Consider the following 27,571-nt stretch of genomic DNA (forward strand, 5'->3'; position numbering starts at 1 on the left):
TGTTCAATAAGAATCAAAATTAGAATGTTTTCACATTCGTCTTGGGTTCTAGTATTTTTCCTGAGAACTGTGAAATTGTGCAGGGCTGATCTGAAAAATATAAGGAATGGGCATTCAGTTATTCACAGGTAAGTATTTTTTTATTTTGTCAGTAAGTATGTTGGACTACTAACTTATGACGAAGTCCCTCTAAAAAACGTGACAGGAAAAAGGTGCAGCAGTAATTTGGGGCGCATTATCTCGCTGAAACAGGACAGGGGGACGGGGGTGACTTCACTCATAAAACCAAGTTGAACTTAGTGATTTTCAACATCGTCATATTATATTGTTTAGCCAAAAATAGATACATCACCTCTTTGCTTTCCATCCTGCAAACGACCGCTGAAAACAGAAAAGTAGTTTTGAAAGTCCGTCCCGTCTTATTTCATTCACTATCAAAACAAATGCACGCGACGGGGACAGGATCTTTCCGGCAGTACACGCTGGTGCTCATGGGAAATGTAGTGTTCTTTCTGGTAAAGCACTACCGCTTTTGTCCAAAGGAGCCGCCAAACTCAACAAAAGCTGAAAGTTACATTGTGCTGCTTTAAGGCAACAATATGAATTTCTGTTAGTGCATGTAAACGTGCTGACTGATAAAACTGAACGTAGGAGGAGCTGACTCAATGAGAGAAGCAGCAGTTATTTTGGTCTAACCAAGTTTCAGTTAAAAACATAAAATCCAGGATGCACTCATTGATAAAATCATGAATTAAAAGTGTTTACCCAGCTAAAGACTTAACAATAAAAAAGCCAACTTATGTGTTTTACTATTACTACTACTACCACTACTACTACTACTACTACTACTACTGCTTTTATCCAAAGCGACTTACATCTGAGAGAACAACACAAGCCAGAAGGGAGCGTGGATAAGTGCTGGTCACACTGCTGAGATGCTGCCATGCTAGTGCTAGATGCTAGATTTTTTTTATTTATTATTTTTATTTTATTTTATTTTAAGTGTTACCTTCCCACCCAACACAACAGTCCCTTTATACTAGCAGTTTTTAGAGGTATTATTTTCCCCCTCATGCCCTGTCAGGGGTTTAGGGGGTTGAAGAAGGTCCTGATCCTGTTCATTGATGCTGTTAAGATGGTTGGTGGCAAATAAGGACCCCTCTTGTTGCTTCTGATGTCTCTCCTTTTCGAAGCTTTCGCCAGTTGGGGCAGATCCTCCTCAAGGTTTCCGTTGGGCTTTGTTTGGTCCTCTCTATGCAATAATTCCTTGTTTATATCAGCCTTGTAAAATAGATATGATGCTATAGACCTATGCTGCTGGGGGACACCAACATGACCCACTAAGCGGTGCCCATCCCCCCTCCTTCTCTCTTCTTCTTCTCTTCCTTTCTCATTTATTCATTTTAAGTAGCTCATCATTGTTGTCCATTGTTCTTGTAGTTTGTTGTATTGCAGTCCCATCCTTTGACCACCTCAGTGCCTGCTGTCTACATCTGTTTATATAGTCATCCTTTTAGTACACCAACTAACCATGTATAAGTAAAATAATCTTAGTTCGAATGGATAATTAATGCTCATATGTCTCATCTTTTGTACCATGACAATACAGGACTGTCTCAGAAAATTAGAATATTGTGATAAAGTTCTTTATTTTCTGTAATGCAATTAAAAAAACAAAAATGTCATACATATTGGATTCATTAAAAATCAACTGAAATATTGCAAGCCTTTTATTATTTTAATATTGCTGATTATGGCTTACAGTTTAAGATTAAGATTCCCAGAATATTCCAATTTTTTTAGATAGGATATTTGAGTTTTCCTAAGCTCCTAATTTTGCCTGTGTGCTTAGAGAACTGGAAGTAATCAACCAGGTTTTAACTGAATTTTGAAGTAAACTGGGTGTCAGAGATGCAATTACTGGAGGGATGTGCTCCCTTTCTCTTTTGTACCAGTCAGCAATGCTTGCAGCTGCACTTTTAACTGTCTGCTGGTGAGTTATGGTAGACAGGGGAGGGCATAAGTAGTCGGCAGTGGAATAATCTATGCACGGTATAAAGAGGGCATAAATTATTATTTTTGTTTCATGAACGGAGAAAAGCTTACAGGCCGCAACAACTAGACAAAGCTAAGAAGTAATAACACCATGCTGTGACAGCATTTATGTTCAAGATCTGTCAAAAGAATAGATGCAGGTGTAATGGACAAAAAGTAAGATTTGAAATAACAGTGTGGTCAGAACAGATGCTAGACCAGGGGTCGGCAACCCAAAATGTTGAAAGAGCCATATTGGACCAAAAACACAAAAAACACATATGTCTGGAGCCGCAAAAAATGAAAAGTCTTGTATAAGCCTTAGAATGAAGGCAACACATGCTGCATGTATCTATATTAGTTAGAACTGGGGGAAGATTTATTTTTTCATTATGCACTTCGGGAAAAAAGTCGAAATTCCGAGAAAAAAGTCAAAATTTCGTTGAAAAAGTCGAAATGTTGAGAAAAAAGTCAAAATGACAAGAAAAAAGTCAAAATTTCGAGAAAAAAGTTGAAATGTCGAGATTAATGTTGAAGTACAATCTCAAGAAAAAAGTTGAAATGTCGAGAAAAAAGTCGAAATGTCGAGAAAAGTCAAAATTTCGAGAAAAAGTCGAAATGTCGAGATTAAAAAGGAAAGGAAAAGGAAGAAAAAAAGAAAAAAAAGAAAAAAGAAGAAAAAAGAAAAAAAAGAAAAGAAAGAAGAAAAAAGAAAAATAGAGAAAAAAAGAAGAAAAAAAAGGGAAAAAAAGAAGAAAAAGGTCAAACATTTTTGAAAAAGCTCCAGGGAGCCACTAGGGCGGCGCTAAAGAGCCACATGCGGCTCTGGAGCCACGGGTTGCTGATCCCTGTGCTAGACCAATTCAACACTATATATAGATTTAATATGAGTTGATGTTTTAATCCTCGTGTTAAACTGGTACCTGTGATGCTGACATCAGAATTGGATCAAAGCACAGCATAGGTGCGTCATCAGGGTCCTCAGGTTGGAACCCCTTGATTATTAGGAGTTCATAATGAGCCCACAACAAGTGGGCTCAGCGCTGACAAATGACACCCCCTTAGCTCCAAACCCTCCCGTTACTTTTATACAGTCCAGATGTTATCAGTTCATCCACACCCATTTAGTCTTGATTTGATGGTTTGTTGCAGAGTTACCTCTCAATCCCATCTTCTTCTGTACATACATAGATGTTGCAACAGGGAATACCTTTTACTTTCAGCCATTCTGAGCTGCTTGCTTTCCATGCCAAAGAATTGGTACTTTTTCCTTTTCTGATACTAATGTAGATAGAAAGCCTTCAGATTGTTTGGGTTGCAAATATTTGAAAAGTGAATCTCTGAAGTTCTCATTTCAGTTTGTCTAACATTTTGACGTCTTTGTCTGACGTGAACAGTTGCTTTTGCTGTGAGTGTTCAGTAGAGGGCAATGTCTATTCATGAGAGAAAATGCAGCTCAGGACAACAATCACGGTTGTTTGAGATGCCATCTTGTGGCCTGCAGTGTTGTGATTTTTGCAGCAACAAAACACATAAACAAACAACTACCTCAACAAGTGACTAAACCACATTTGAGAACTCTTTGGTACTAAAGTGAACGAAAGTGAGTATTACACAACTGGCGTAACACACTGAGAAAACAGTAGTTCATGTAAATATTATTTGTTGAAACTTTACTGGATATAATTGGAGCTAATATGACCCAGGGGTCAGTGTCACCATCTTAAGCATGTTTATTTCTTTCTCTGCGGAAAGTCCCTGCACTTCTCCCCAGATCTTTTTCCTCTGCTGCTGCCGCATAAGCTCCTGGCAGTTTATCACACGCAGGACTGGTTATCATTTTAATTACAGGCGCTTATTATAATCCTGCTGGGTCCGCCTGTTAGCATGCTTGTTAAAGTCCTGCTTAGTATCATCTTTGCTGCTCCTCCACCTTCACATACCACACAGAATAAAATAATAAATAAAATAAAAAAATACACATTTAAAATCAACTAAAAGTATTGTATGCACCCGCGGAATATTTTCATGGGAACTTTTTACTGCTCGTCTTCTGGTCATAAATCTGTGGAAACGAAACCTTCAGCAGAGAAACTATGACCTGATTAGAAATGACAGTCTTTCTATTCTTGTCATGGAAACAGATGATCGTGCAACAAAGAGTGTGAGACTGCTTTACATGTACATTTACTGGCACTACTCAGCAAAATATGTGCTTTTTAGAACCAGATTGACTGATATGTTGGCAGGCAAATATTAAAAGCTCATTTTTTTTTTTTTTTACCAATTTATCAGCATTGTTATTGCAAAGGCTGACAGATAAAAATGTAAAAATGAAAAATTAGATTAAAAAATAAAATCTAACATATGCTTTCATACATATTCATACATATATAATGTATTTTATTGTTTGAAATAATCTTTATTGTGAAAATAAAATATTTATTTTCAAAATGTTTTGTCTTAATAGCTCACATAACAATTTTAAGGAAATCTGTTTGTTTCTGTGCTTTTGTGTTAAAAATTGATCAGATTTAAAGGGAAATGACCTGAGGTCGGCAACCGTCATATAGTAGATTTGGTTGAAATCTACAGAGATCATCATGAAGATATTTTTGAGTTTGTTGCCAGGCAACAACTGTGCTGATATGACATCACCTGCAGCATCGGCAGGTAACACAGGTGAGCGCCTTCAATAGATCTTAATTCAAGCCTTAATTCAACATCTGGGGTGCACGGATACTTCAAAGTCACCAAGCACTGCAAGCCGCCCTACCCAGTCCTGCTGGTTTGTCTCAACTCTTTCGTCCAGTTGTCTCATAGTGAAATCCACGTAGAGACGCTCGAGTCCAGTTCAGGCTACTGGAGCAACATCGTCACATAACACGATACTCCCACCGTCTCCTATCAATGCTGCAATTTTACTCATCACGCCTGAAGATATTAGATTTTGCATCCTCGAACACCAGTTTTAGTTTAAGTCTTATAAGTCCTCCATAATTTGGGCTTTAACAATAACTTATCTGAGAACTTCAGGTTTGATGTACAGCCTTTGACACTGGCATTGCAACCGTCCCATCCCCAGCACTCTGGAGTTAAAACAAGCCCAGCAGGTGTGTTACTTAGATGCTAAGGAGTGTAAACTTTCATTAGGTACCAAAATTACGTGAAGCTAAGCACTTCTGAACTGAATACCTGTTTGCAGCAAAATGGCAATTATGTTTGTAAACTAATTTAAACTTAGTGAGTGTACAGAAAGCATAGGAAAGGAACTTTTCGTCCAGACACCACCCTCCAATCGCTGCCACAAGTCCGTACAAATCAGCTGCCAATGCTGCCTCAACAAGTAACGGACGGAAAAAGAGGAGAATTCAGGGACCTCTGTCCCCTTCAAAATAAATGTCCAGGTACTGATTCAGTGCTCTCTTCTGTTTGCGTCTTATTAATCATCAACAAACAGTACAAATTGTCAACTTGTAAAGACTTATGAATTAGCAGCGACATGGAGATGTCTGTACAAAGATTTTATAAAACTTTCTGTACACCTATACATTTAAAAACAACTTGACCTGCAGGGATTTTATCCACAGTCACTTAATTGGAATTACATTTTTCAGTCTTATCAGGAGGCTCAAAATAGCTATTTATCTTGGCACAAGTCAATTCCCTAAAGTACTAACATTATTTGCTGTTTTACTGCAGACACATGTTCTGCTCAAACTAAAACTGCTTTGATCTCATTCATTTTGAACTCATTTTAACTCTAGAACAGGGGTCGGCAACCCAAAATGTTGAAAGAGCCATATTGGACCAAAAACACAAAAAACAAATATGTCTGGAGCCGCAAAAAATGAAAAGTCTTGTATAAGCCTTAGAATGAAGGCAAATGACGAAAGGCAAAATGTCGAGAAAAGTCGAAATGTCGAGAAAGAAGTTGAAATGTTGAGAAAAAAGTCGAAATGTCGAGAAAAAAGTTGAAATGTCGAGAAAAAAGTTGAAATGTCGAGAAAAAAAGTCAAAATGTTGAGAAAAAAGTCGAAATGTCGAGATTAATGTTGAAGTACAATCTTGAGAAAAAAGTCGAAATGTCGAGAAAAAGTCGAAATGTCGAGAAAAAGTCGAAATGTCGAGAGAAAAAAGTCGAAATGTCGAGAAAAAAAGTCAAAATGTCGAAAAAAAAGTCAAAATGTCGAGAAAAAAAAAGTCAAAATGTTGAGAAAAAAAGACAAAATGTTGAGAAAAAAAGACAAAATGTTGAGAAAAAAAGTCAAAATGTCGAGATTAATGTTGAAGTACAATCTTGAGAAAAAAGTTGAAATGTTGAGATTAAAAAGGAAAGGAAAAGGGAAGAAAAAAAAAAAAAAAGAAAAAAAAAAAAAAAGGTCAAACATTTTTGAAAAGCTCCAGGAGCCACTAGGGCGGCCCTAAAGAGCCGCATGCGGCTCTAGAGCCGCGGGTTGCCGACCCCTGCTCTAGAACATGCCTGTAAATCTCTATTAAGCTTGTTGAACCTGCATTATTTTAGCCTGACTTAAATAAAGGTCTGTACAACAACAAAGAGAAATACAAAAAATTTGAGAGGCCAGTGTAAGAAGAACTTTAATTCCTTTGGTGTCCGCAAAACGATGAATATCTTAACACTAAAAAAATGCCACGTTCCTACCAGGGTGAAAATAAAACATTGTTCAAAACATGTACAGGTAGCAAGTTCACGATAGTAGTCTGGGTTAGAAGAACATTTACAATGGACAGATCAAATCAGATAAATAGAGGCACAAGTAACAGAAGTCAAGTTCATCAAAACAAACAGCTGGCTGGTGAGACAACAGGAAGAAAAAGGAGGGGTGGGGGGGGTTAATCCAAGATAAATATCCCCAAGAAACAAGTTCAATACTTGCAGTGACAAAACAATAATTAGAAAAATGGGACAAGTCAAGCTTTATATGTGTATAGAGAAAAAAAACAACAAAACACCCTTGTGAATTTCATTCACTCAAAATTGTGAAACACCCAGCGGAATAACTCAAACTAAAACTACTAAATCTCAATGATTATTTAATGATTTTCTGTCAGTAAATAAGCCAAGCGGGCATCTTGACATGGCTGCTTGTAAGCTCGCCCTCCTTTAAACTGCATGTTTAAGTTCTACAGTCTCTGCACGCTGAGGCACTTGGAAAGAATATGATTGTACTTTGTGTAGCGTATTATGTACAGTTCTGCTTGTGTGTCAGTAAATCACAATCCTTCCAAAAAACAGAGGATGCTTAACCCCGCAGACCAAGAACTGGTTCAGACTTGCTGTTCGTCAAGCCACTTCTACTGAAAACGCAAAGCAGCACACTTATCTCCAGAAATGAGTCCAAGATCATGATAACTACTGGTTCCAGCTCTGCATTTGGGCTCCGAGAGCCGATGATTCGGAGGAAATGGGCAGCGCCAGTATTCTCCAGCACCTTATCTAAAGTGATACGTCGATGGAGATTAGCTTAGGAGGAACCCAAACTGGACTGCTGAAAAAACAACGAAGGAATTAAAAATAGAAAGTGTCAGAAAAGCTGCTGCATGTGTATTGTGCTTACCGAGAATAAAATAAAACTTTTTGCATCGTTAAAGAGAATGTTTCAGAAAAATATGGAGAAAGCAACTTGTGTAGAATTATGTTTTTTTTCCCTTAAAATATATAAACCATGAAACTCTTAGTAAAAAAAAAAAAGTAATTTATCAAGCTGATTACATATACAACTATCACTGCTACATTTGATTTAAAGAAAAAAAAAAACAACATGAATATTCACAGTCAAACATCATTTAGTAAGTTTTAGACTCCGTCTTCCAAATGACAGAAACCTCTCTCACACACACACACACACACACACACACACGCACACGCACACGCACACGCACACGTCAGGTATTCACAAAATAACATCCTTGATCACTGGTCCCACATGAATACAGATACTCCACGTTATTCCAAGCCACCGTGGGCGGTCCCTGTGCTCCACAGTCTGGAGCCTGATGTCTACTCTCAAGGTAGGCTTGCAATGTCCCGCTTTGGAGGGGGTCCGTCCGGCTTGCATTGGGTGCCGTTGGCTTTGTCTTCAAAGATCAGAACTCTAGAGAGAGAGCAGAGCCAGCGGTAGTAATTTAGGTACTCAAACAGCCTGAAACAGCCACCAGAATGCTTGTACAATGCAAGACAAAAGGAAATAGTTATGTCAAAATATTTATGAATGAAAACTGTTATTATTCTGTAATAATCAATTCATCCCCCTATAGTGTGAATTAGGGCTGGGCGATATATCGAGATTTTAATATATATCGATATATTTTCAAACACGATATGGTACGAGACAATATCGTTTATATCGATTTAAAAAAAAAAAAAAAAAATTTACATTTTTTTTTTTTTATTATTTTGATATAGCTTATTTTGTGACAAATTGACATGAATGTTTTATTTGAGATTTGCACAAATGTTTTGTTATTTGCACAACTGTCAACCTCAGTGGAAAAGTCTGCCTGTTACTGTCTACATTGTATTAATTGCACAGTGTATTTTAATTTAATTGTTATGCAGGAAAGGGATATTTGTTTTATTTTATTCAAGAAGCATTTTTATTCTATATATGCAGGCAGTTTATTTTTATTTCATTTGTTTTATACATTTTGATATTGTGCAGACCTCTGTTAATAAAGGTAACTGTGTGACATTTGGCACGAAGCTTTGTATTAAAACTGACTGTTTTTTTAAGGGTTTGCCTCAGAAAAAAATGAAGCTAACAGAGATGCTATGCTATAATGCTTTGGGGGAAACCCCAATTAAAGCACAGAAAAAATATCGAGATATATATCGAGTATCGCCATTCAGCTAGAAAATATCGAGATATGATTTTTGGTCCATATCGCCCAGCCCTAGTGTGAATTTTGTAAAACCTTTGAATTGATTTCAGACAAGATAAAGAAGGTTGGGTGAGAATTTGTGAAGATACACATTTAAACAAAATAACCCCCCCCCCCAAAACCAAACAAACAAAAAAAAGGAGAAGAGCTGCACAGAGATCCACAGAATATAAAGAATTTGAACAATAAGGAAGGGCAAAGGAATGACAGGAAACCACAAAAGGACTGGGAGGTGGGGGGGATAAATAGGGGTTTATGCTGCACACAGCAGAGTGAATGATCTGACTGGAGCTATTCAGAGCGAATGCCTGTCTTTAATTTCCTTTTTTGGAAAACTCTGCAAAGCTCCACTAAGCCAATAAGGAGCAATGATCCCAACGAGGAAACCGGCACTCAGTGATTCAAACCCCAGCAGGTCTCCGACAATCACTTTCACTTCTGTTTTTCCTCATACTTACTGATAACTTCTCAGCTCCCCAGCTCAGCAAGGGGGTCAATCCAATTACAACTGCTGGACCAGCACAAGGCTTACATATTTGTTCGTCACATTATACTCCAAGATTGTTAAAAATATACACCAACACCAGAGGTGGGTAGTAACGAGTTACATTTACTCCGTTACATTTACTTGAGTAAGTTTTGGGAAATGTTGTACTTTTAGGAGTAGTTTTGAATCACTATACTTTGTACTTTTACTTGAGTAGATTTGTGAAGAAGAAACTGTTACTCTTACTCCGCTACATTAGGCTACGTTGAGCTGTTACTTTTCTTTTATCACTTTTATCCGCGTAAGCGTCAATCTCATGACATCACTGGGTGATTCTTTGGGAACAATGTTTGTTTTTGCATGTTTTGTCACATTTACACAAACTCAAACACACACAGAGTTTCTATGAGTTCATGGGCTTGTTCTAGTTCTGCCTGGTTAAAAAAGAAAAGTACATAGGCTTGAAATTTTGTGCTACTTGTGCTTAATTTATTTTTTTATTCTGTTATTTTATTTATTTTATTATTTATTAAAGTACTTGAATTTACTTTAAGATTATTTTAATTTAAGCAATTTTTTATTAATTTTAATTTATTTTATTGATTTAATTTGCCTGAAGATGATTATTTTTTACTTTTGTCTGTTTGAATGGTTGTGTTAAAAAAATAAATCAGACGTTACTCAACAGTTACTCAGTACTTGAGTAGTTTTTTCACCAAGTACTCTTTTACTTTTACTCAAGTAATTATTTGGATGACTACTTTTTACTTCTACTTGAGTCATATTATTCTGAAGTAAGAGTACTTTTACTTGAGTACAATTTTTGGCTACTCTACCCACCTCTGACCAACACACAGTGATGTGTTAGTATGCAGCAAATGCTCGTGCCTTTTCATATTTCATGGAAAAGTACCTACAAGCAACCATGGCTTCCTGTCACCATCAAACCGCTGTAACCACTTACTATATGCCTCTGGTGTCATTCAAAACCTTGGCTGACCAAACAACAATAATGTCCCTTTGTACTTGTGCTGCCCTAATGCGAACTGAGCCCAATTGTGGAGCCCAACCCAAATAGTTTTCCTCTAATTGCAACAAAAATCAATTGTTGTCTAGCCAAATGCTTTGAACAGTATTCTCCTGTACTTGTGTGCACTCGACTCCCTCCCATTTCCTCTCTTAAAAAAGACCACCACACAAGGAAGTTTTTACCGACCACCGCTGTTATCAGCAGGTTAATACGACGGAATATTAGGGCCAAACAAAAAAACAAAAAAAGGAAATTACGAGAATAAAGTCATAATGTAATGAGAATAAAGTCGTAAAATTATGAGAATAAAGTCGTAATATTACGAGAATAAAGTTGTAATATATTATAAATATATAAATATAACTTCACAAGATGCTCAATATTCTTCATTTTAACACAGGGAGAAGACTGCTCTTCCTGTTAGAGTTCTCATAAATTACCACTTTATTTTCATAATATTATGACTTTATTCTCATAAATTACCACTTTATTCATTACCACTTTATTCTCGTAATGTCACAACTTTATTCTCGGAATTTTACGACTTTATTCTCATAATATTACGACTTTATTCTCATAATATTACGACTTTATTCTCGCAACATTACGACTTTATTCTCGTAATGTTACGACTTTATTCTCGTAATTTTATGACTTTATTCTCGTAATGTTACGACTTTATTCTATTACGACTTTATTCTCACAACATTACGACTTTATTCTCGTAATTTTACGACTTTATTCTCATTATATTATGACTTTATTCTCGTAATTTCCAAATTTTTTTTGTCTTAGTTTGGCCCTAATACTCCGTCGTAGGTTAAGAAGGCTGCAGGTTTCGTGTAAAAAAAAGAAAGAATAAAAAAAGTAAAGAAAAAAAAAAGACATTTCTTAGCATTGCTGGAGAAAGGGATCATCTTACTAGAATGCTACCACGTGGGTAAGATGGGGGGAGGATAAAGCACTTATAAATAGGAAGCTGTGGGATTATTGAAAATACATTTTAAAAATGCTTGAAGGCCAAGTGGGGGGAAAAAAAAGTAATACATTTTCTCTGCGTGGTGTTTTTGGGATTATGAGATTTGTCTACCAACGGGTCCAGCCAGCTTAGTGTCGCAGAGCTGACATGCAGCAGCCATGCAGGCTGTGGCTCCTGCAGGCTGACCCAGTACAAGCCTGATTCAAAAAAGCTTTTCAGGCTACATTAACGCCATTAAAAAAAAAACTCAGACTAAGAAACAAAAAAAAAAAAACTAAATACCATACATGCTAGAGAATACTGTCAATTTTAATTCTAGGGCTTAAAAGACAATAATTTTGTTTTAAAAGATGTATTTGCTGGCCAGGATCTGATTAGTTTCAGGGATTTTGTCAGCTCTTTGAAGCCGTTATTGGTTAATCAGCCTATAATCAGTTTCCCAAGCGCATTATCCCAGTTGAAGATAAGGGTGTTGACTATGGATAGGCTGCCATGGGCGGGAGGGTTGCCATAGTGATGAATCTAGCATCATCATTATGCATTCCTGCAGATGTACAGAGCAGTTGACCCAGAAGACAAACCATCCTCTCAGACATATGAAAACATGTTATAAACCAGCAGATGGTTTACAGTCTGTCGACGTGGACAAGTTTTTCCTTACAGTTTCAGCACTGCGGAGCGCTTGCCGAGCATCATCTTGACGAAGTCCCTGTAGTTGATGGTGTTGCTGCTACCGCCCGTCACCTCAACGATCATTTTTTTCAACTCCAAGTGGGTCTTGGGTACCCCGAGCTTCTCCATCATCCGCTTCAGACCCATTAGATCTGGGAGTCAAATACAATCCATGAAGTAGGACAAATATTCATTATTAGCAGGAAGATTAAAAAAAATGCAATGATACACAGATTACACAGAAATTTAAGTTACATTCACATGCATTCAACAGCCGATGGAAATTGTTCCCTGCTACTATAAGGTATTGATTAGTGGCATATCTGCCTTTAACTGCCACATTTATGCAGCAAATCTGGATAGTAATGAGGCTCTCATTAGTCCAGGCTTTAAATTATGGACCCAGCACTGAGAGTATATTCCAAAATACAAGAACATGCTCAATGAGTTTATTATTCTAGAAAAAAACTTGCACTTATCACTTCAACAGCCTTATCGAGACGAATCCAAACCATTCGAGTCGTTTCATGTTTCTATTGCTTTCATCTTTACTGACTGACCGAGGGGTTGGTGGCAGCGTCAAGTAAATCACAAGTTGTCATAACATCCAACGTAATATCCAACGTAATTTACTTCCCGTAGTTTTCAAGGCAAAGCAGAAGAAGGGAGTTAAATTGAAGAAGACAATGTGGAAGTTTTAATGAAAATATTCAACGATATTCTTCTGATGAAAATATGTCCCTTAAACATCAACTCGACAGATCTTTTCTCCTTTGTTGAGGCGAATGAAACGCAGAACTTGGCACATAAAGCAGGAAAAAGGGCTGCGCTTTGTGTTTATGCATTTACTTTTCTTTGATTACATGTTGTAAACCTATGCCATCCACAGCTTTGCTTGTTACACACATGGACAAAATTGTTGGTACCCCTCAGTTAAAGAAGGAAAAACCCACAATTCTCACTGAAATCACTTGAAACTTACAAAAGTAACAATAAATAAAAATGTATTGAAGATTAAATAATCAAAATCAGCCATTACTTTTGAATTGTTGATTAACATAATTATTAAAAAAAAACAAACTAATGAAATAGGGCTGGACAAAAATGATGGTACCCATAACTTAATATTTTGTTGCACAACCTTTTGAGGCAATCAATGCAATTAAACAATTTCTGTATTTGTCAATGAGCGTTCTGCAGCTGTCAACAGGTATTTTGGCCCACTCCTCATGAGCAAACTGCTCCAGTTGTCTCAGGTTTGATGGGTGTCTTCTCCAAATGGCATGTTTCAGCTCCTTCCACAGATGTTCAATGGGATTCAGATCTGGGCTCATGGAAGGAACTTTAGAATAGTCCAACACTTTTCTCTCAGCCATTCTTGGGTGTTTTTGGCTGTGTGTTTTGGATCGTTGTCCTGTTGGAAGATCCATGACCTGCGACTGAGACCAAGCTTTCTGACAATAGGCAGCACATTTCTCTCCAGAATGACTTGATAGTCTTCAGATTTCATTTTACCTTGCACACATTCAAGACACCCTGTGCCCGATGCAGCAAAGCAGCCCCAAAACATTACTGAGCCTCCTCCATGTTTCACCGTAGGGACAGTGTTCTTTTCTTCGTATGCTTGGTTTTTGAGTCTATGAACATAGAGTTGATGTACCTTACCAAAAAGCTCCAGTTTGGTCTCATCTGTCCAAAGGACATTCTCCCAGAAGCTTTGTGGCTTGTCAACATGCATTTTTGCAAATTCCAGTCTCGCCTTTTATGGCACGTCAACTATATGTTAACTGAGGGGTACCAACAATTTTGTCCACGTGTGTATATATTATACCGAGTCACAGGAGAGGATGAAGAAACTTCATCCTCTTACTTTTTAGCCAAAGTAAAAAAAAAAAAAACTAAAAAAACCCAACAACAAAGCGATGCATAAACTGCAACTTTCTTTTCTGATTCCAATTTAAAATTTTCTTAAGTCTGAACTTCTGACACCAATTATGGCTGATTCAGATTTTCTCATATGAACTGCATACACCAACTGAAACAATAAGAAAGAACAGGCCGCTCTGCCTTCCGCCCTCTAACCTGCAGGGTTTAAGTTGTGAATAAAATTGTTGCCTCAATTATTTTTGTAGCATAACCAGAGGGGTGCTTTTTTGGGGCTCACATTACTGTACCTGCTATTCTTTACTTCCACTTAAAAAATTCTCCCCATTCTCCCCTTCCTCTTTTCTCCCTTCCTCCTCCTTTCCTTGTTTCCTTCCTTCCTTCTCCCCTTTCCTTCCTTCCTTCCTTTTTTTCCCTTCCTTCCTTCCTTCCTTCCTTCCTTCCTTCCTTCCTTCCTCCTGCTCTCTCCTTCCTTCTTCCCTTCCTCTTTTCTCCCTTCCTTCCTCCTGCTCTCTCCTTCCTTCTTCCCTTCCTCTTTTCTCCCTTCCTTCCTCCTTTCCTTGTTTCCTTCCTTCCTTCTCCCCTTTCCTTGTTTCCTTCCTTCCTTCCTTCCTTCCTTCCTTCCTTCCTTCCTTCCTTCCGCTCTCTCCTTCCTTCTTCCCTTCCTCTTTTCTCCCTTCGTTCCTTCGTTCCTTCCTTCCTTCCTTCCTTCGTTCCTTCCTTCCTTCCTTCCTTCCTTCCTTCCTTCCTTCCTTCCTTCCTTCCTTCCTTCCTTCCTTCCTCCTGCTCTCTCCTTCCTTCTTCCCTTCCTCTTTTCTCCCTTCCTTCCTCCTGCTCTCTCCTTCCTTCTTCCCTTCCTCTTTTCTCCCTTCCTTCCTCCTTTCCTTGTTTCCTTCCTTCCTTCTCCCCTTTCCTTGTTTCCTTCCTTCCTTCCTTCCTTCCTTCCTTCCTTCCTTCCTTCCTTCCGCTCTCTCCTTCCTTCTTCCCTTCCTCTTTTCTCCCTTCGTTCCTTCCTTCCTTCCTTCCTTCCTTCCTTCCTTCCTTCCTTCCTTCCTTCCTTCCTTCCTTCCTTCCTTCCTTCCTTCCTTCCTTCCTTCCTTCCTTCCTTCCTTCCTTCCTTCCTTCCTTCCTTCCTTCCTTCCTTCCTTCCTTCCTTCCTTCCTTCCTTCGTTTTCACCAGGAGATGACAAATTCTTATTCTGAGGAATTTTTTTGACGGTATATCGTGAACGGTAAAATATCACCCATTCCTATCACTGATGGAGATTTTTTTATTTTAATTAATTCCTCAGTTAAATAGGTTAATGCATTTATTGCCCCCCAAACAAAAAAGAGAGGCCAATTCAAATTGTCACCATCAACAAATATGACCTAAAAGACCTTTTAAAGACACTTCACATCTCCTGTCTGCTGCTACACTTTACCTCACATCTGGTAAAAACCAAACAGGCGTTTCACTCTGGGTGTATTATGTGGCCTTGATGTAAACTGAGAACATACACCAGAGTCTTAACTACTGTTCCCTCCTGTCAACGCCGGGTTAGCTGGGCCGACAGTTGTTATCCGGGCTGCAGCTGGTGTCTTAGTGTCGATTATTACTCACCGATCTCATCTTGGTCGTTTAGGTCAAACTCAGCATATTTATCTGCAAAACAAATAAGCGTAGGAGATTATTGCCAACAGTGAACAGTGATTAATTTCCTCCCTTCACGTACCACCTCTCCCAGCACAAGCACCAGTCTACAGCTGGAATCTTACAAATCAGCAAAACAGTTTACAAGCTCCATCCTGTGATCTCATGGTCACTCTGCTGACAGCAGACCTCCCAAAGGGAGACACAAACATCTCATAATGACAGGTGGCTTTTATGTGTTGCTTGTCCGTCTTCGAGAAGAAAAAAAAGAAAGAGAAAATGTCCCTCAGTGGAGCTCACATGACAAAAATAAGAAGACAGGGCCTCAAGGTTGAGTGTGTGACTTCAAACGGCAAACAGGATGGAGAGCAAAAGGACTACCTTGTTTTTACCTCTATTACCCCGAAATCTCCATATTTCTGACTTTTCTCGAAGACCACTATGGTCAGATTACACTTGCTACTTTTGTTCCACAATGGAAGCTCTGTGCGTCCCCGTGGGGGGGAAGAGAGGGTCCCTGGTTAACTCTGTGAACTCATGGGGAGCGGGAGAGGACAATGCCAAGCCTGTTTGTAAACTGAGGAGTGGGCCGCCCTCCACATATACACGCTTTGAGAAGACCACTTGTCAGTGCAGCCTGTTGATCATCTGCAGCCGTGGAAAAATGGCTCCACTGAGTTTCCTCATGACCCAGTTTCCCCTCATATACCAAAGTGACAAGAAACATCAAATCTTAACACACGGTTTCCTGATATTTTGACTCAGTCTGAGTTGTTTGTTGGCCGATTTGTCCGCCAACCAGTGTGGCGGCAATCGTTTGATGAGGCTTTCCACTTTTAAAGAGACTGGGTAACAACATAGTAGGCCTGTGTTGAAAAAAATCGATTTCCCAATTCTAAATCGATTCTCATATTAATTCCTAAAAATCGATTCATATGTCTAAAGATCGATTCTTTTTTATTCCTTTTGGTTGTTTTTTTTTGTTTTTTTCCTTTTATTTATTTATGTTTTTTTTTTATCATTACATTACAACTTTTGGTTATTTTTTGTTTATCCCCAAAAAAGGAATGTTTTGTTGGACACGAGAATAACTGGTGCCATGTTTTTGCCTTTAAATATGTTTAAAGGTATGAAAACATTAAAGTGTTAGGTTATAATTGCATAAATTGTCTATATTTCATTACTTAATATACTGCCTTGGGGTTACATTTGCAAAAAATGCAGAAAACCAAATGCTCAAAAATTAAAAACCAAAATAGACCGAAAATGGAACAAATAAAAACGGAATGTGGGAAAAAATAAAACCGATTTCATACGTCTCTGTTTGCTGCCCTGGATCTGTTTGGTAATTCTGATCCACATGATGTTTCTGAAAGCAGTTCTATCAGCATTCTGGGAGGTGATTGGTCCTTACAGCATCATTAGCTGCCAATACTTGCTGTTTAATCTCAATATAACACTAGTAGTAATATTTTGCATAACTACAGTCATATAATTCATGCAACAGCTCAAAAAACAGTTTTAATAACACTAACCCAAATCAATATCGGAATCGAATCGAATCTTGATAATTGATTCTGAATCTTAAGAATTTGAATCAAATCGATTCTTGACATTTGAATCGATCCCCAGCCCTACAACATAGTGATTTTTCTGTCACTTTTGGCAACTGATAAAAGGATTTTCCCAGGACTTTAGAAAACGCTGCGCCTCAAAGCTGATAAGAGCTTCAATACTGACTTTTGTTCAATGGGTGAATTCCACCCTGCTTCCTGTTAGCGTGAGACTGATCATTAAATAACACGTATACCATCTAGTTTGAGCTAGGAAACTGACACCTCTTGTGGTTTTTCACACAAGTTAAGTTTTTGCACTTAAAAAAAAGGCAGTGTTGTTACAAGACCATTTAAACATGTAAACCACATATGTAGTGCGCTACTTGGTCTCAAAAGTGTCTCAAACCTCTGGATCGGGTCATAAAAGACAATTAAGAGCAACACCTACAGGGTCCATTTAAATGAAATAATTGCAAAAATGCTTTAAAAAAATATATATTACACGCAGATCTCTAAACTGACAAAAATAAATAACTAAGCTGTTTTCTGTCAAGTTTTATCCCAATAGATTTAAATTAATTTCTAGAGTATCAGAATGTCTCTCAGGCATTTATAGTGTGGTAATCCAAATAAAACCATTCAAGGCAATTCTCTGTTAAAGAGGTTTTCTATGGTGCATGCTCTTTTATTTCTTACCAAATCACGGCAAAAACTAAACAAACAAACAAAAGAAAACAAAAAAATGTAAACTGTATTCCATAAACCTTTAATAATGCGTTTATTGTGGCTCCCCTGGTTTCAAGAATACTGAATTGTAAAATGTTACAAGCGTACCCTTTTGCATTGTCAACTCAAAAGGTTAGAAAAGGACAACTATAGTAACATTTTTTCTAAATACCCAATGTAATGATGGCAAGGATCTGATAAGTAAACAGAACAAAATGGCTCATGGCACGCGCTTATTACAAGAAGGTTTCTGCAGCCTGCTTGTGAAGTAGGGTATCCTAGACTCAGGGATGCGCTGCATTGACCCAATTGGTTTGCTAGTTAAAAACAGTGTTTGGACGCTGGCCTCTGGGTCATCGGGACAGTATGGAAAAGAAAAGAACAAAAAATAAGGCAACCCTCCCAGGACCTGGGTGCTGAGTCCTCTTTCTGTTTATACATGACTGCTCCATTTCCTCCAGCAAGCTTCTACCCGAAGTAGGACACTGGAGCACATTTTTAAGGACTCGGGCCTCTTTAGAATAAAACCAATTCTGCTGTTATCAATATGACAGTTAGACGTACCCTGACATTCAAGTAATCAGCAAGCAGTAGTATTTTCTTTTTCTGTTCCCAGGAGCTACGAGTTTATTCAGCAGAGTTCTGAATTTTGAAACAACAAGCAGAGAAACGCCCCAGCACATTCCTCCCGGGCCACTGAGGACTTGGCCTTGCAAATCTTTTAGAAATCAGAGGAGTCTTTCTTTCCCACAGAGAAAAAACACAAATGCTCAAGACTAAAGGGCCAATCTGGTTGTGCGGCCTGCCAAGAAATAAACAAATGCCAAAAGGTAGAAGAAAAGAAAACAAAGAGACAGCCAGAACAGTAGAAACTCTTGCAGCTGTGGGGAGGATTTACTTACTCTTCAAGCCCTCCAGTTTTTCAGCCAAGTCCTCTTCATCTCTGTATTTCTGGTCTTCCATGTATTCCTGAGGAGAATGAAACAGGTGGTAATAGGGCTGGGCGATATGGACCAAAAGTCATATCTCGATATTTTCTAGCTAAATGGCGATACTCGATATATATCTCGATATTTTTTCTGTGCCTTAATTGGAGTTTCCCCCAAAGCATTATAGCATAGCATATCTGTTAGCATCTCTGTTAGCTTCATTTTTTTCTGAGGCAAACCCTTAAAAAAACAGTCAGTTTTAATACAAAGCCTCGTGCCAAATGTCACACAGGTTCCTTTATTAACAGAGGTCTGCACAATATCAAAATGTATAAAACAAATGAAATAAAAATAAACTGCCTGCATATATAGAATAAAAATGGTTCTTGAATAAAATAAAACAAATATCCCTTTCCTGCAGAACAATTAAATTAAAATACACTGTGCAATTAATACAATGTAGACAGTAACAGGCAGACTTTTCCACTGAGGTTGGCAGTTGTGCAAATAACAAAACATTTGTGCAAATCTCAAATAAAACATTCAAGTCAATTTGTCACAAAATAAGCTATATCAAAATCATTTAAAAAAAAAATGTAAAAAAAAAAAGATTTTTTTTTTTTTTTTTTTAAAATCGATATAAACGATATTGTCTCGTACCATATCGTGTTTGAAAATATATCGATATATATTAAAATCTCGATATATCGCCAAGCCCTAGGTGGTAATAAGACTGGAGGGGAGGGGCTTAAAATACCGGTAAATGGTTTTACAGTTTCAACGCTTTTTCGAGAGTTCTAGTGCAATACACAGACACGGAAATATATAAGTCTAATTAACTCTTGTCAAAAGCATCAACCCAAGAGTGATGACTCATAATCTTAAGATGTCCTTCTCCAGAGATCATCCTCTCTTATCACTGCGTTCATAAACTGGAACGCCACACAAGGGTAAATAGGAGCCTTGAGGGGAGTTTACTAATGAAATAATAATGACGCAATATGCTATGAAGGAGAAGTCCATTATTAAATAGTGAGCAGGAAAGACAGAGAGTTTGTCGCCTGGGTGTCCGTCAAGCTTTTAATTAAAGAGGATGACCGTGGATGACTGTGGGGCAGGCCTGACTCAGATCAGCTGAATCACGACTGCGACCTTTCCACAGCAATGCCCTTTCATCTTCACCAGTATGCAACAATATCTGAAGTGAAGTGTCAGTACTGCAAGAGAAGAAATCCATTTCTGTACAAACATTTTCACAGGTCTAATTGTCATTTTGCGATTTACGTCAAAAGTTTTACTTTCAAAACATGAACTCATGTTTTCACCTTCTGAAGCTGAGAAATAGTATGAGGTCTTTTTTGACGTTGGCAAGTTTTTCAAAATCCACTTTTAGGGGAATGTTTTCAGACACTTGGGTCACATGGGTTAACATGTTAACATTCTACTTGTTTTTTGTACAATCGTGTGAGGCGTCCAGAAGTCAGTTAATTCCTTTGGAAAGCTTTGTGATCTTTGGCGTAGCTGCTATACTCTACCTGGTGTTTTTTTTTAAGGTATTGTGACATGAAAAACACATTTTTCTTGATTTTTTGTGTTTTGTTGGGTGTCTTGACATCAATTACACCAAAAAAACAACAAACTTTTTACATTCAGTGTATTGTGTGCTTTCTGGGATTTTCCGCATAACTATGCAAAAACGGCGCATCTGGTTTGGTGGCGGGCCGTGACGTCACGGCCCGCTAAATCACCGCCCCCTCCACCCAGCTCCCTGCCTCCTCTCCTCTTCAGCGCACCATAAAGGCTGATTTATGGTTCAGCGTTACACCGACGCAAAGCCTACGGCGTAGGGTTAAGCGGCGACGCGCACCGTACGCTGAACCCTACGGCGTAGGCTCTGCGTCGATTTAACGCAGAACCATAAATCAGGCTTAACACGGAGCTGTTTAGAGCCTCTTTTGTTCTCGTCACCGGAGGAGAACTGCTAAGAAGACCCGCGGCCACTGACTGGACTTAAGATAAGGGGACACTGCTGCTTGCATGCCTTTATTTTTATGATTGTTTGCGGTGGACTGCTTCGCCCTGCTGCTTTTCCGTGCATGCATGCTTCGCCTGTCGCTCCCGGCTTAACTCTCCGACGCCGCTGTGAGCGTATGGCTTGCGGGGAGCTGCGGTCCTCTGGTCACGGTTGGACTTCATCCCCGGGCTGTAGTCGCCCTGTCTGGGCTGTGTGTGTGGGGGTTTGTGGTTCGGTGTGCGCGCGTGTGTGTGGAGACGGCAGAAGTGTGTAGCAGTTGGGTTGGAGGAGGTTTGGAGGAGGAGCGGGGCAATGATTGACAGGAAAGGGGAAAAAGGAAGCGTTTTTCACTGCGCAAAAAACACCGTCATAAAAAGCCAGGAATGGAGTACTGGAGTGAAGTTTTTCTTGTTACACCCTTTTAGACACATTTGAGGGATGTTGGCCAAGACTTTTAATAGTGTTAAAAGCATGTTAAAAATGATGTCACAATACCTTTAAGGTAATTTGTCTCACATATATTGAAAAACTTCAACTTGATGCAGTGGATTTCAGAGAGAACGTATAGGCTGTGATGGCATTCAATGTTAGCGGGAAAAATGTGAACAAGCAGGCTTTGGGAAAACTAAATTCAGCCAGCTGTTTGTCGATGTTGTGAAGTCGTATAAGATACAAGTATAGGGAACCTATAGAAACCTTCATAGTCTCAGACATTGCTGCAAAATTTAGTTATAACTGACACTGAAAAAAATTTCAGCAAGAACATAGAGTACAGACCAAAGGTTTGGTCACACCTTCTCATTCAAACAAATGGGGAAGTGTGTCCAAACTTTTGGTCTGTACTGTATATGCTGTTTTAGTAATGCTCGTCAAGCATACTGCAAATACCTAGCAACCCTTTGAAAAACAAATTATTTAACATGTATGTAGCCTTGTAGAAATTGCATTGATCAAAAATGTAGGCTGTCATGTCAGCTACCAGCTGGCTTGAGCATCATCGCTGAGCCAGCCCCAAAAAATAAAAGGGCCGTACTTCTATGCATTGAACCCTAGAGGGCATGGTAATTTCACAGACTAAAACTACTTGGCAGTCTAAACAGCAGATTTGAAGCCTTTTTTCCTGGTACTGTGCAACCCCATGTTGCAAATGGGGGGGACAAAGGGACCCGGGATGCCAATGGGAACACGCCAACCTTATGCCAAAGTGCCATGATAGCTACAGCACTGGAGGACGTGCAGACCTGCTGGTGAACCTTTGCAACTGAACATCCCGTTTTAAATGTTGCATCATGGTGAAATCAGACTTGAACACTGCGTTTAGCTCATGATGGTTTATTGCAAACTGCCAATTACTTGGCTAGCATGACGATAATCGATGAAGTGCTAATGGATAGCCAATGGCTAAGCTGACTGCCGGTCAAAAGCAGATGACCCATATTATAGATACGGTATTTTGCGCACCGTATTATAAGGAGCAATATCAATGAACGGGTTTATTTTCATACATATTTTTATTTTCATACATAGGAGCACCGGGTTATAAGGTGCATGATAAAACTTATAAAGCGAAACAAAACAGTCTGGTAAGTCGATCTTTATTCAATCATTCACAATAACGGTTGAGTATTACCCTTACTCAAAGAGAACTTTATTAAACACTCCACGTAACTCACAGTACAACATAAACAATCTTATTGTTATATTCCGGTTAGCCGCGTTAGCCGGTTAGACGCGTTAGCCGGTTAGCCGCGTTAGCCGCGCCGACAGCCTGCAGTCTGTCTTGCTTCTGTCGTCGTCCCTTATTTTGAAATATGTCCACACTACTGACGTCCCGCTGCATTAATTTTCGCTATCTTGCCTGAAACGGCACTGCCAGTCTCACTCACGGGTATCACTCTCTATAACCGGATTGTAACAATGGGACTGTTTATGTTCTTCTTCTTCTTCTTCTCTGTTTTATTGGCGGATCGCAACCAACGTTAAGGTGCATACCGCCACCTACTGTACAAGAGTGTGTAACATCATTTCATTTAGCCTGTTTTTTAAATTATATTTGATTGTTTATGTGGTTTCACATGGATGGCTTCAGGTGAAGCACCGCACATGCTCAGTTGATGTACTGCGATGAGACTAAAGCGCGGAGGAAAGCCCCGCTGGCCGAGTTTTGTTTCAAATTGAATTTCTGTTGCAAATCAAACCTGTCTTCCAATTCATTGCATTTTTCATTGCATTTTTAGCCTAGTTATTTTTGTGGTAGAAGTATCGGATCGGTACTCGGTATCGGTGAGTACACAAATTAAAATACTCATACTCGTACTCGGTGTGAAAAAAATGGTATCGGGACATCCCTAGGACAAAAATATAATTCCTCTTCCACAAATAAAAAGTGGAGGAAAATACGGTAAACATATTGGGTTATATAAATGTTATGCATATTAATAAATAAATACATAAATAAAACACCCCTGATGAACTGCAGTTTGTTACGTTCAGGTTGGCTTCATCCAGGAAACCTCGAAATCCAGGCACCAACAATCAAATGATGGGCAAGTGAATAAGACCTCAACGACCTGCTCACTTCAACATCATAAATCAAATTTGTTGCAAATATACCCCAGATTGTGTCCAATAATCCTGTGTTTGAGCAAAACAATGAGGAAACCAGTGAACTGAAACCAGCACCAACATATATATGTCCTTATCAGACTGGTTTTACCTCGTCAGAATTTTAAAAATTCTCATCTGATGCTTTAGTGCAAGATTTTTATCATCTTGTACTTTTTGAAAATTATCATTTTATTCTGCAATTTTCTTAAATGACAGATGAATCATCATTTCAATGGATTGGTTACTGATAGTAGCAACCTTTTCAGTAAAGTAGGACGCAAACTTTTCTGCAGACAACCCAGTATGTGGTTTAGCAGGTGGTGGAGAGAGAAGAGAGTTAAATGCCATAAACAGTTGTCGGGTGTTGGGAGTATTTTGGATTTTGTTCTGGTATCTTTGTAACCTTTAAACTGGATGTGAAAAATGAAAGTTTTTGTCGGTACAAGTCAGTGTGTTCTCTGGATTTGTGCGTTTTGAAGAAGAAAGAACATTAGAATTTCAATGCATACCTGTCAAGTCTGGTAAACTACTGTATTTTACCCCTCTTTCCCGTCGCCCTCCCATATTAGTATTTTCCCATAAATTTCCCTTTTTATAATATAATAATTTTTAAAAAAACCTTATTGTGCCTCTCCAAACTGGATTCTTACTAGCCTCGTGAGAACTGCAGCTTGCTGTAGCCTGGGTGGAAGTTCTCGCGAGGTTAGAGGCAACAACGGGAGCAAACTCGGAACAACAAATCAGAGATGGATGGATGTAACGAGAGAGAAGGCATTTCTGCCAAAAAAGCAAAGACTTTGTGTAAATATCTCTAAAACTGGGATAGCGAATTTACTTTCCTATGAGCAGGATGGGGCACAGTTACTCATTCTGAAAGCTTTGTAACTAAGATGTTAGTTTCTCTCACGGGGGAAAGACCGGTGTCAGTTAGTGAATGCCAGAGGGCCACATGAGTAAAAATGTAAATATTTCACTTGAAGACAATCAATGTATATATAAACTGAAAATATTTAAAATCAGAGGTGTCAAGTAACGAAGTACAAATACTTTGTTACCTTCCTTAAGTAGAAATTTTGGTTATCTATACTTAACTGGAGTAATTATTTTTCAGACGACTTTTTACTTTTACTCCTTACATTTTCACGCAATTATCTGTACTTTTTACTCCTTACATTCTAAAAACAGCCTTTTTTACTCTATTTCATTTCGGCCTTTAAAAAAAACTATCCAGTTAAATTGCTCCATCCGGATAGAGTGAATTTGGTTGTGGTTATTTCAGATGTTCTTGTCCAGTTTTGTTCTTACATCCGTTCCCTCAGATTCCTGCAACTAAACTTGGATGTACATTCCAATAAAGGTTAGGATAAATGATAACATGCCTCTGAAGTTTGACTTTTTGCACCATTACTATACTTATAGGCAACTAGTCATCATATCTTCTGCTCTCTGAAACACATGTTAATGCTCAATAGTACACATATATGGTTCTTTAATATATTTACATTATACTAAGATACATTCATTCTCAATGGCTTTTGTCCTTAATGGCTTTTTTCCCCCTTACGTTACTTTTACTTTTATACTTTAAGTAGTTTTGAAACCAGTACTTTTATACTTTTACTTGAGTAAAAAACTTGAGTTGATACTTCAACAGGAGTATTTTTAAACTCTAGTATCTATACTTCTACCTGGGTAATGAATGTGAATACTTTTGACACCTCTGTTTAAAATACATAAATGTGCTTTAATTCACTTTTGTGTCTTCATTTAGGCTCTATTATAGGAATTACACACATAGGAATGTCCACAGCATTTCAGTGTCAACAAAGGTCGCCCTGTCAGATTCTGGGCACATAATTGTAGTTTATAAATGTTTGACAGGTAGGTATTTTAGATTTGTTGTAAACCTGTCTTAAAATGTAAGATAGTGGATCTCGGTTGGGCTGGTGGAAAATGTCCCTTATTTTTAAATCCAAAAGTTGACAGGTATGTTTCAATGGCACTTGCAAACCCACTCATTCTAATATAAGCACATTTTAATGTTACATTTTAATGTTGATTAAAACTAGCATTTTTTCCCCCTAGACAATAACGTCTATTTAAAAATAGACGTTATTGTCTAGGGGAAAAAAGGCTAGTTTTAATCACAGTCCAGCCGTGTGTTTTTGTTCTAGCTTTGGGAAACTGAGGTCATTCGTGGTCCATTTCACTAATGAACCAACAATAATATCTTAAATAACGGGAAAAGGGAGTGCTGGGCATTGAAATGTCAAACAGGCACTCCTCCTTGCTGCCGATGACCTGGAGCCAACCTCACATGGAGGGAAACCGAGATTACACGCACAGCTAGTTAATCTGCTGGGACAGCCGTGGTTATCTGACGACACAAGGCTCCCTGTTAAACAAAGAGCTCATTCAAACACCTGTTTTCCGCCGGAGCAAGAGGAAGAGAGACGGGGAGTAGTACTGCAAAAAACGCTTCAGATGCTCTCCGGCCGCAACCAGCTGATCGATATAATCAGGTCAGAGAGAAGCGCTCCCCAAACGCACATTGATGTGTGGGAGCATGCAGCCATTCAACAAGTGCCGGGGACACCGAGCGGGGAGGGATGGATCGATAAAAACGCATCACCGCTATCACAATCACTATCACAATGGCCAGCTACAATCACACAAGTATTTCAGGAATTTGTTCATCACAATGCGACATAAAGGCGCTTAAATCTTCAGTGGGAGGCCAAAGTCAAGTGCGTCCGTCAGACACGCAAAGGAAACAATCTTACCTTGTTTATTTCCTCCAGCTTTTGCCTTTGCTGCTCCTTCAGCAACCCGAAGGCTTTCCCACCTGGGGAAACACACACACATACAAAAATACATACATGAATAAAAACACAGATAGATAGGTAGATAAATAAATAAATAAACACATAAAAGGGTATTTCAATAGAGTGCATGGTAATATGACAAAGGCCATTATTGGACTGCAGCCAGTCAGCCTGGGATGCTCCATTGTAAAGACTCAACGCTTCAGCTAACGCCAGAAATAAGCTGGGAAATGGCCCCAAAATGCTGAAAAATTACAATTATTGTTTGTTACCTTGGAGGTTTTTATTTGTAGGCATTCTGAATTTTTTCTGAGTTGTTTAAATCCAGAGAAAAATAACCGCGCGAGGAGGACACCGCAACGGCCCGCCGAGGAATTACTCCTATTTAAAGATTGAATGTGGGCCACTAGGCACCGGTGTCAAGACTGACGCACTCAAGGATGGAGCATCTGGTCAAGCTTTTCAAAATAAACCCTTGCCTCTCAAAATAGTAGTCAACTTTGGATAATGTAATATATTGATGTCTAAATAGAAACAATTAAAAAAAGTGAAGCCAGTACATATATATACATATACATATGTATATTATTTCTGTAAATAAAAATGCATATTCTGTGATTATACATAGGACTATTTTGTATATATTTTTTGTATTTTTTATATATTTTTTATTTCTGACTTTTCAGTCTTTTTACCCCTCCCCTGCATGTGTGTGCTAAATGTACTGCTGACAACAAAAATAAGTTTCCCCACTGAGGGAGAAAATAAAGGATATCTTATCTTATCTTAAAATCTGTTTATGTATGCGTCACTGAGAGGCATCGCAGGTCCTTCCTCCTCAGACTACACAATCAGGCCTGCTCACAGTAGCAAACGGACAATAACAACAAGATGTGCACTATCTTTATAGCCCATACACATCATACCTGCTTTTTTTGCACTGTTTTTCTTCTTTTCGTACTGCACTACTTTTATTTTTATACTGTTTATATTTTGTAATTATATATTTTTTACTTTTTTTATCTTTCTTTCGCTGCATGTGTGTTGAGTGTACTGCTGCTGCACAAAGCGAGTTTCCCCACTGAGGGAGGAATAAAGGACTATCTAATCTAATCGAATCTAATCTATATTTATTTGCTATATTAATGATAACCATGCAACGCCTTATCATCAAATTTGGAGCTGACAAAAACTGAAAAGACTGACCTTTGAATTATCCATCCATCTTCATTATCTATACCTGCTTTCCCCTGTCCCATCACAGGTTCACATATAGACACACACACACACAC

At 38.5% G+C, this 27,571-nt stretch overlaps 1 protein-coding gene across 1 annotated transcript; it reads right to left on the minus strand.

Annotated features, from left to right (window-relative positions):
* Positions 1-6,617: 6,617 nt before the first annotated feature.
* On the minus strand, positions 6,618-26,676 carry aif1l (allograft inflammatory factor 1-like). Its single transcript, XM_061733775.1, has 6 exons — positions 26,552-26,676; positions 26,238-26,299; positions 18,807-18,873; positions 15,593-15,634; positions 12,095-12,257; positions 6,618-8,150 (listed from the first exon to the last, which is right to left on the minus strand). The coding sequence occupies exons 1-6, from the start codon at positions 26,574-26,576 to the stop codon at positions 8,063-8,065; spliced, it is 447 nt and encodes a 148-aa protein (XP_061589759.1). The 5' UTR covers positions 26,577-26,676; the 3' UTR covers positions 6,618-8,062.
* Between the last annotated feature and the right edge of the window lie 895 nt (positions 26,677-27,571).

Source organism: Cololabis saira, chromosome 11, assembly GCF_033807715.1.
Source record: "Cololabis saira isolate AMF1-May2022 chromosome 11, fColSai1.1, whole genome shotgun sequence".
Lineage (NCBI taxonomy): Eukaryota > Metazoa > Chordata > Actinopteri > Beloniformes > Belonidae > Cololabis > Cololabis saira.

Excerpts from the sequence above, each read along its gene's own strand:
- aif1l (XM_061733775.1), bottom strand. The coding sequence starts at position 26,576 with ATGCCTACAAATAAAAACCTCCAAG. Across the intron at positions 26,300-26,551 it reads TACAAATAAAAACCTCCAAG|GTGGGAAAGCCTTCGGGTTG; the intron begins GTAACAAACAAT and ends GTGTTTCCCCAG. Across the intron at positions 8,151-12,094 it reads CGCTCCGCAGTGCTGAAACT|AGTTCTGATCTTTGAAGACA; the intron begins GTAAGGAAAAAC and ends CTCTCTCTCTAG.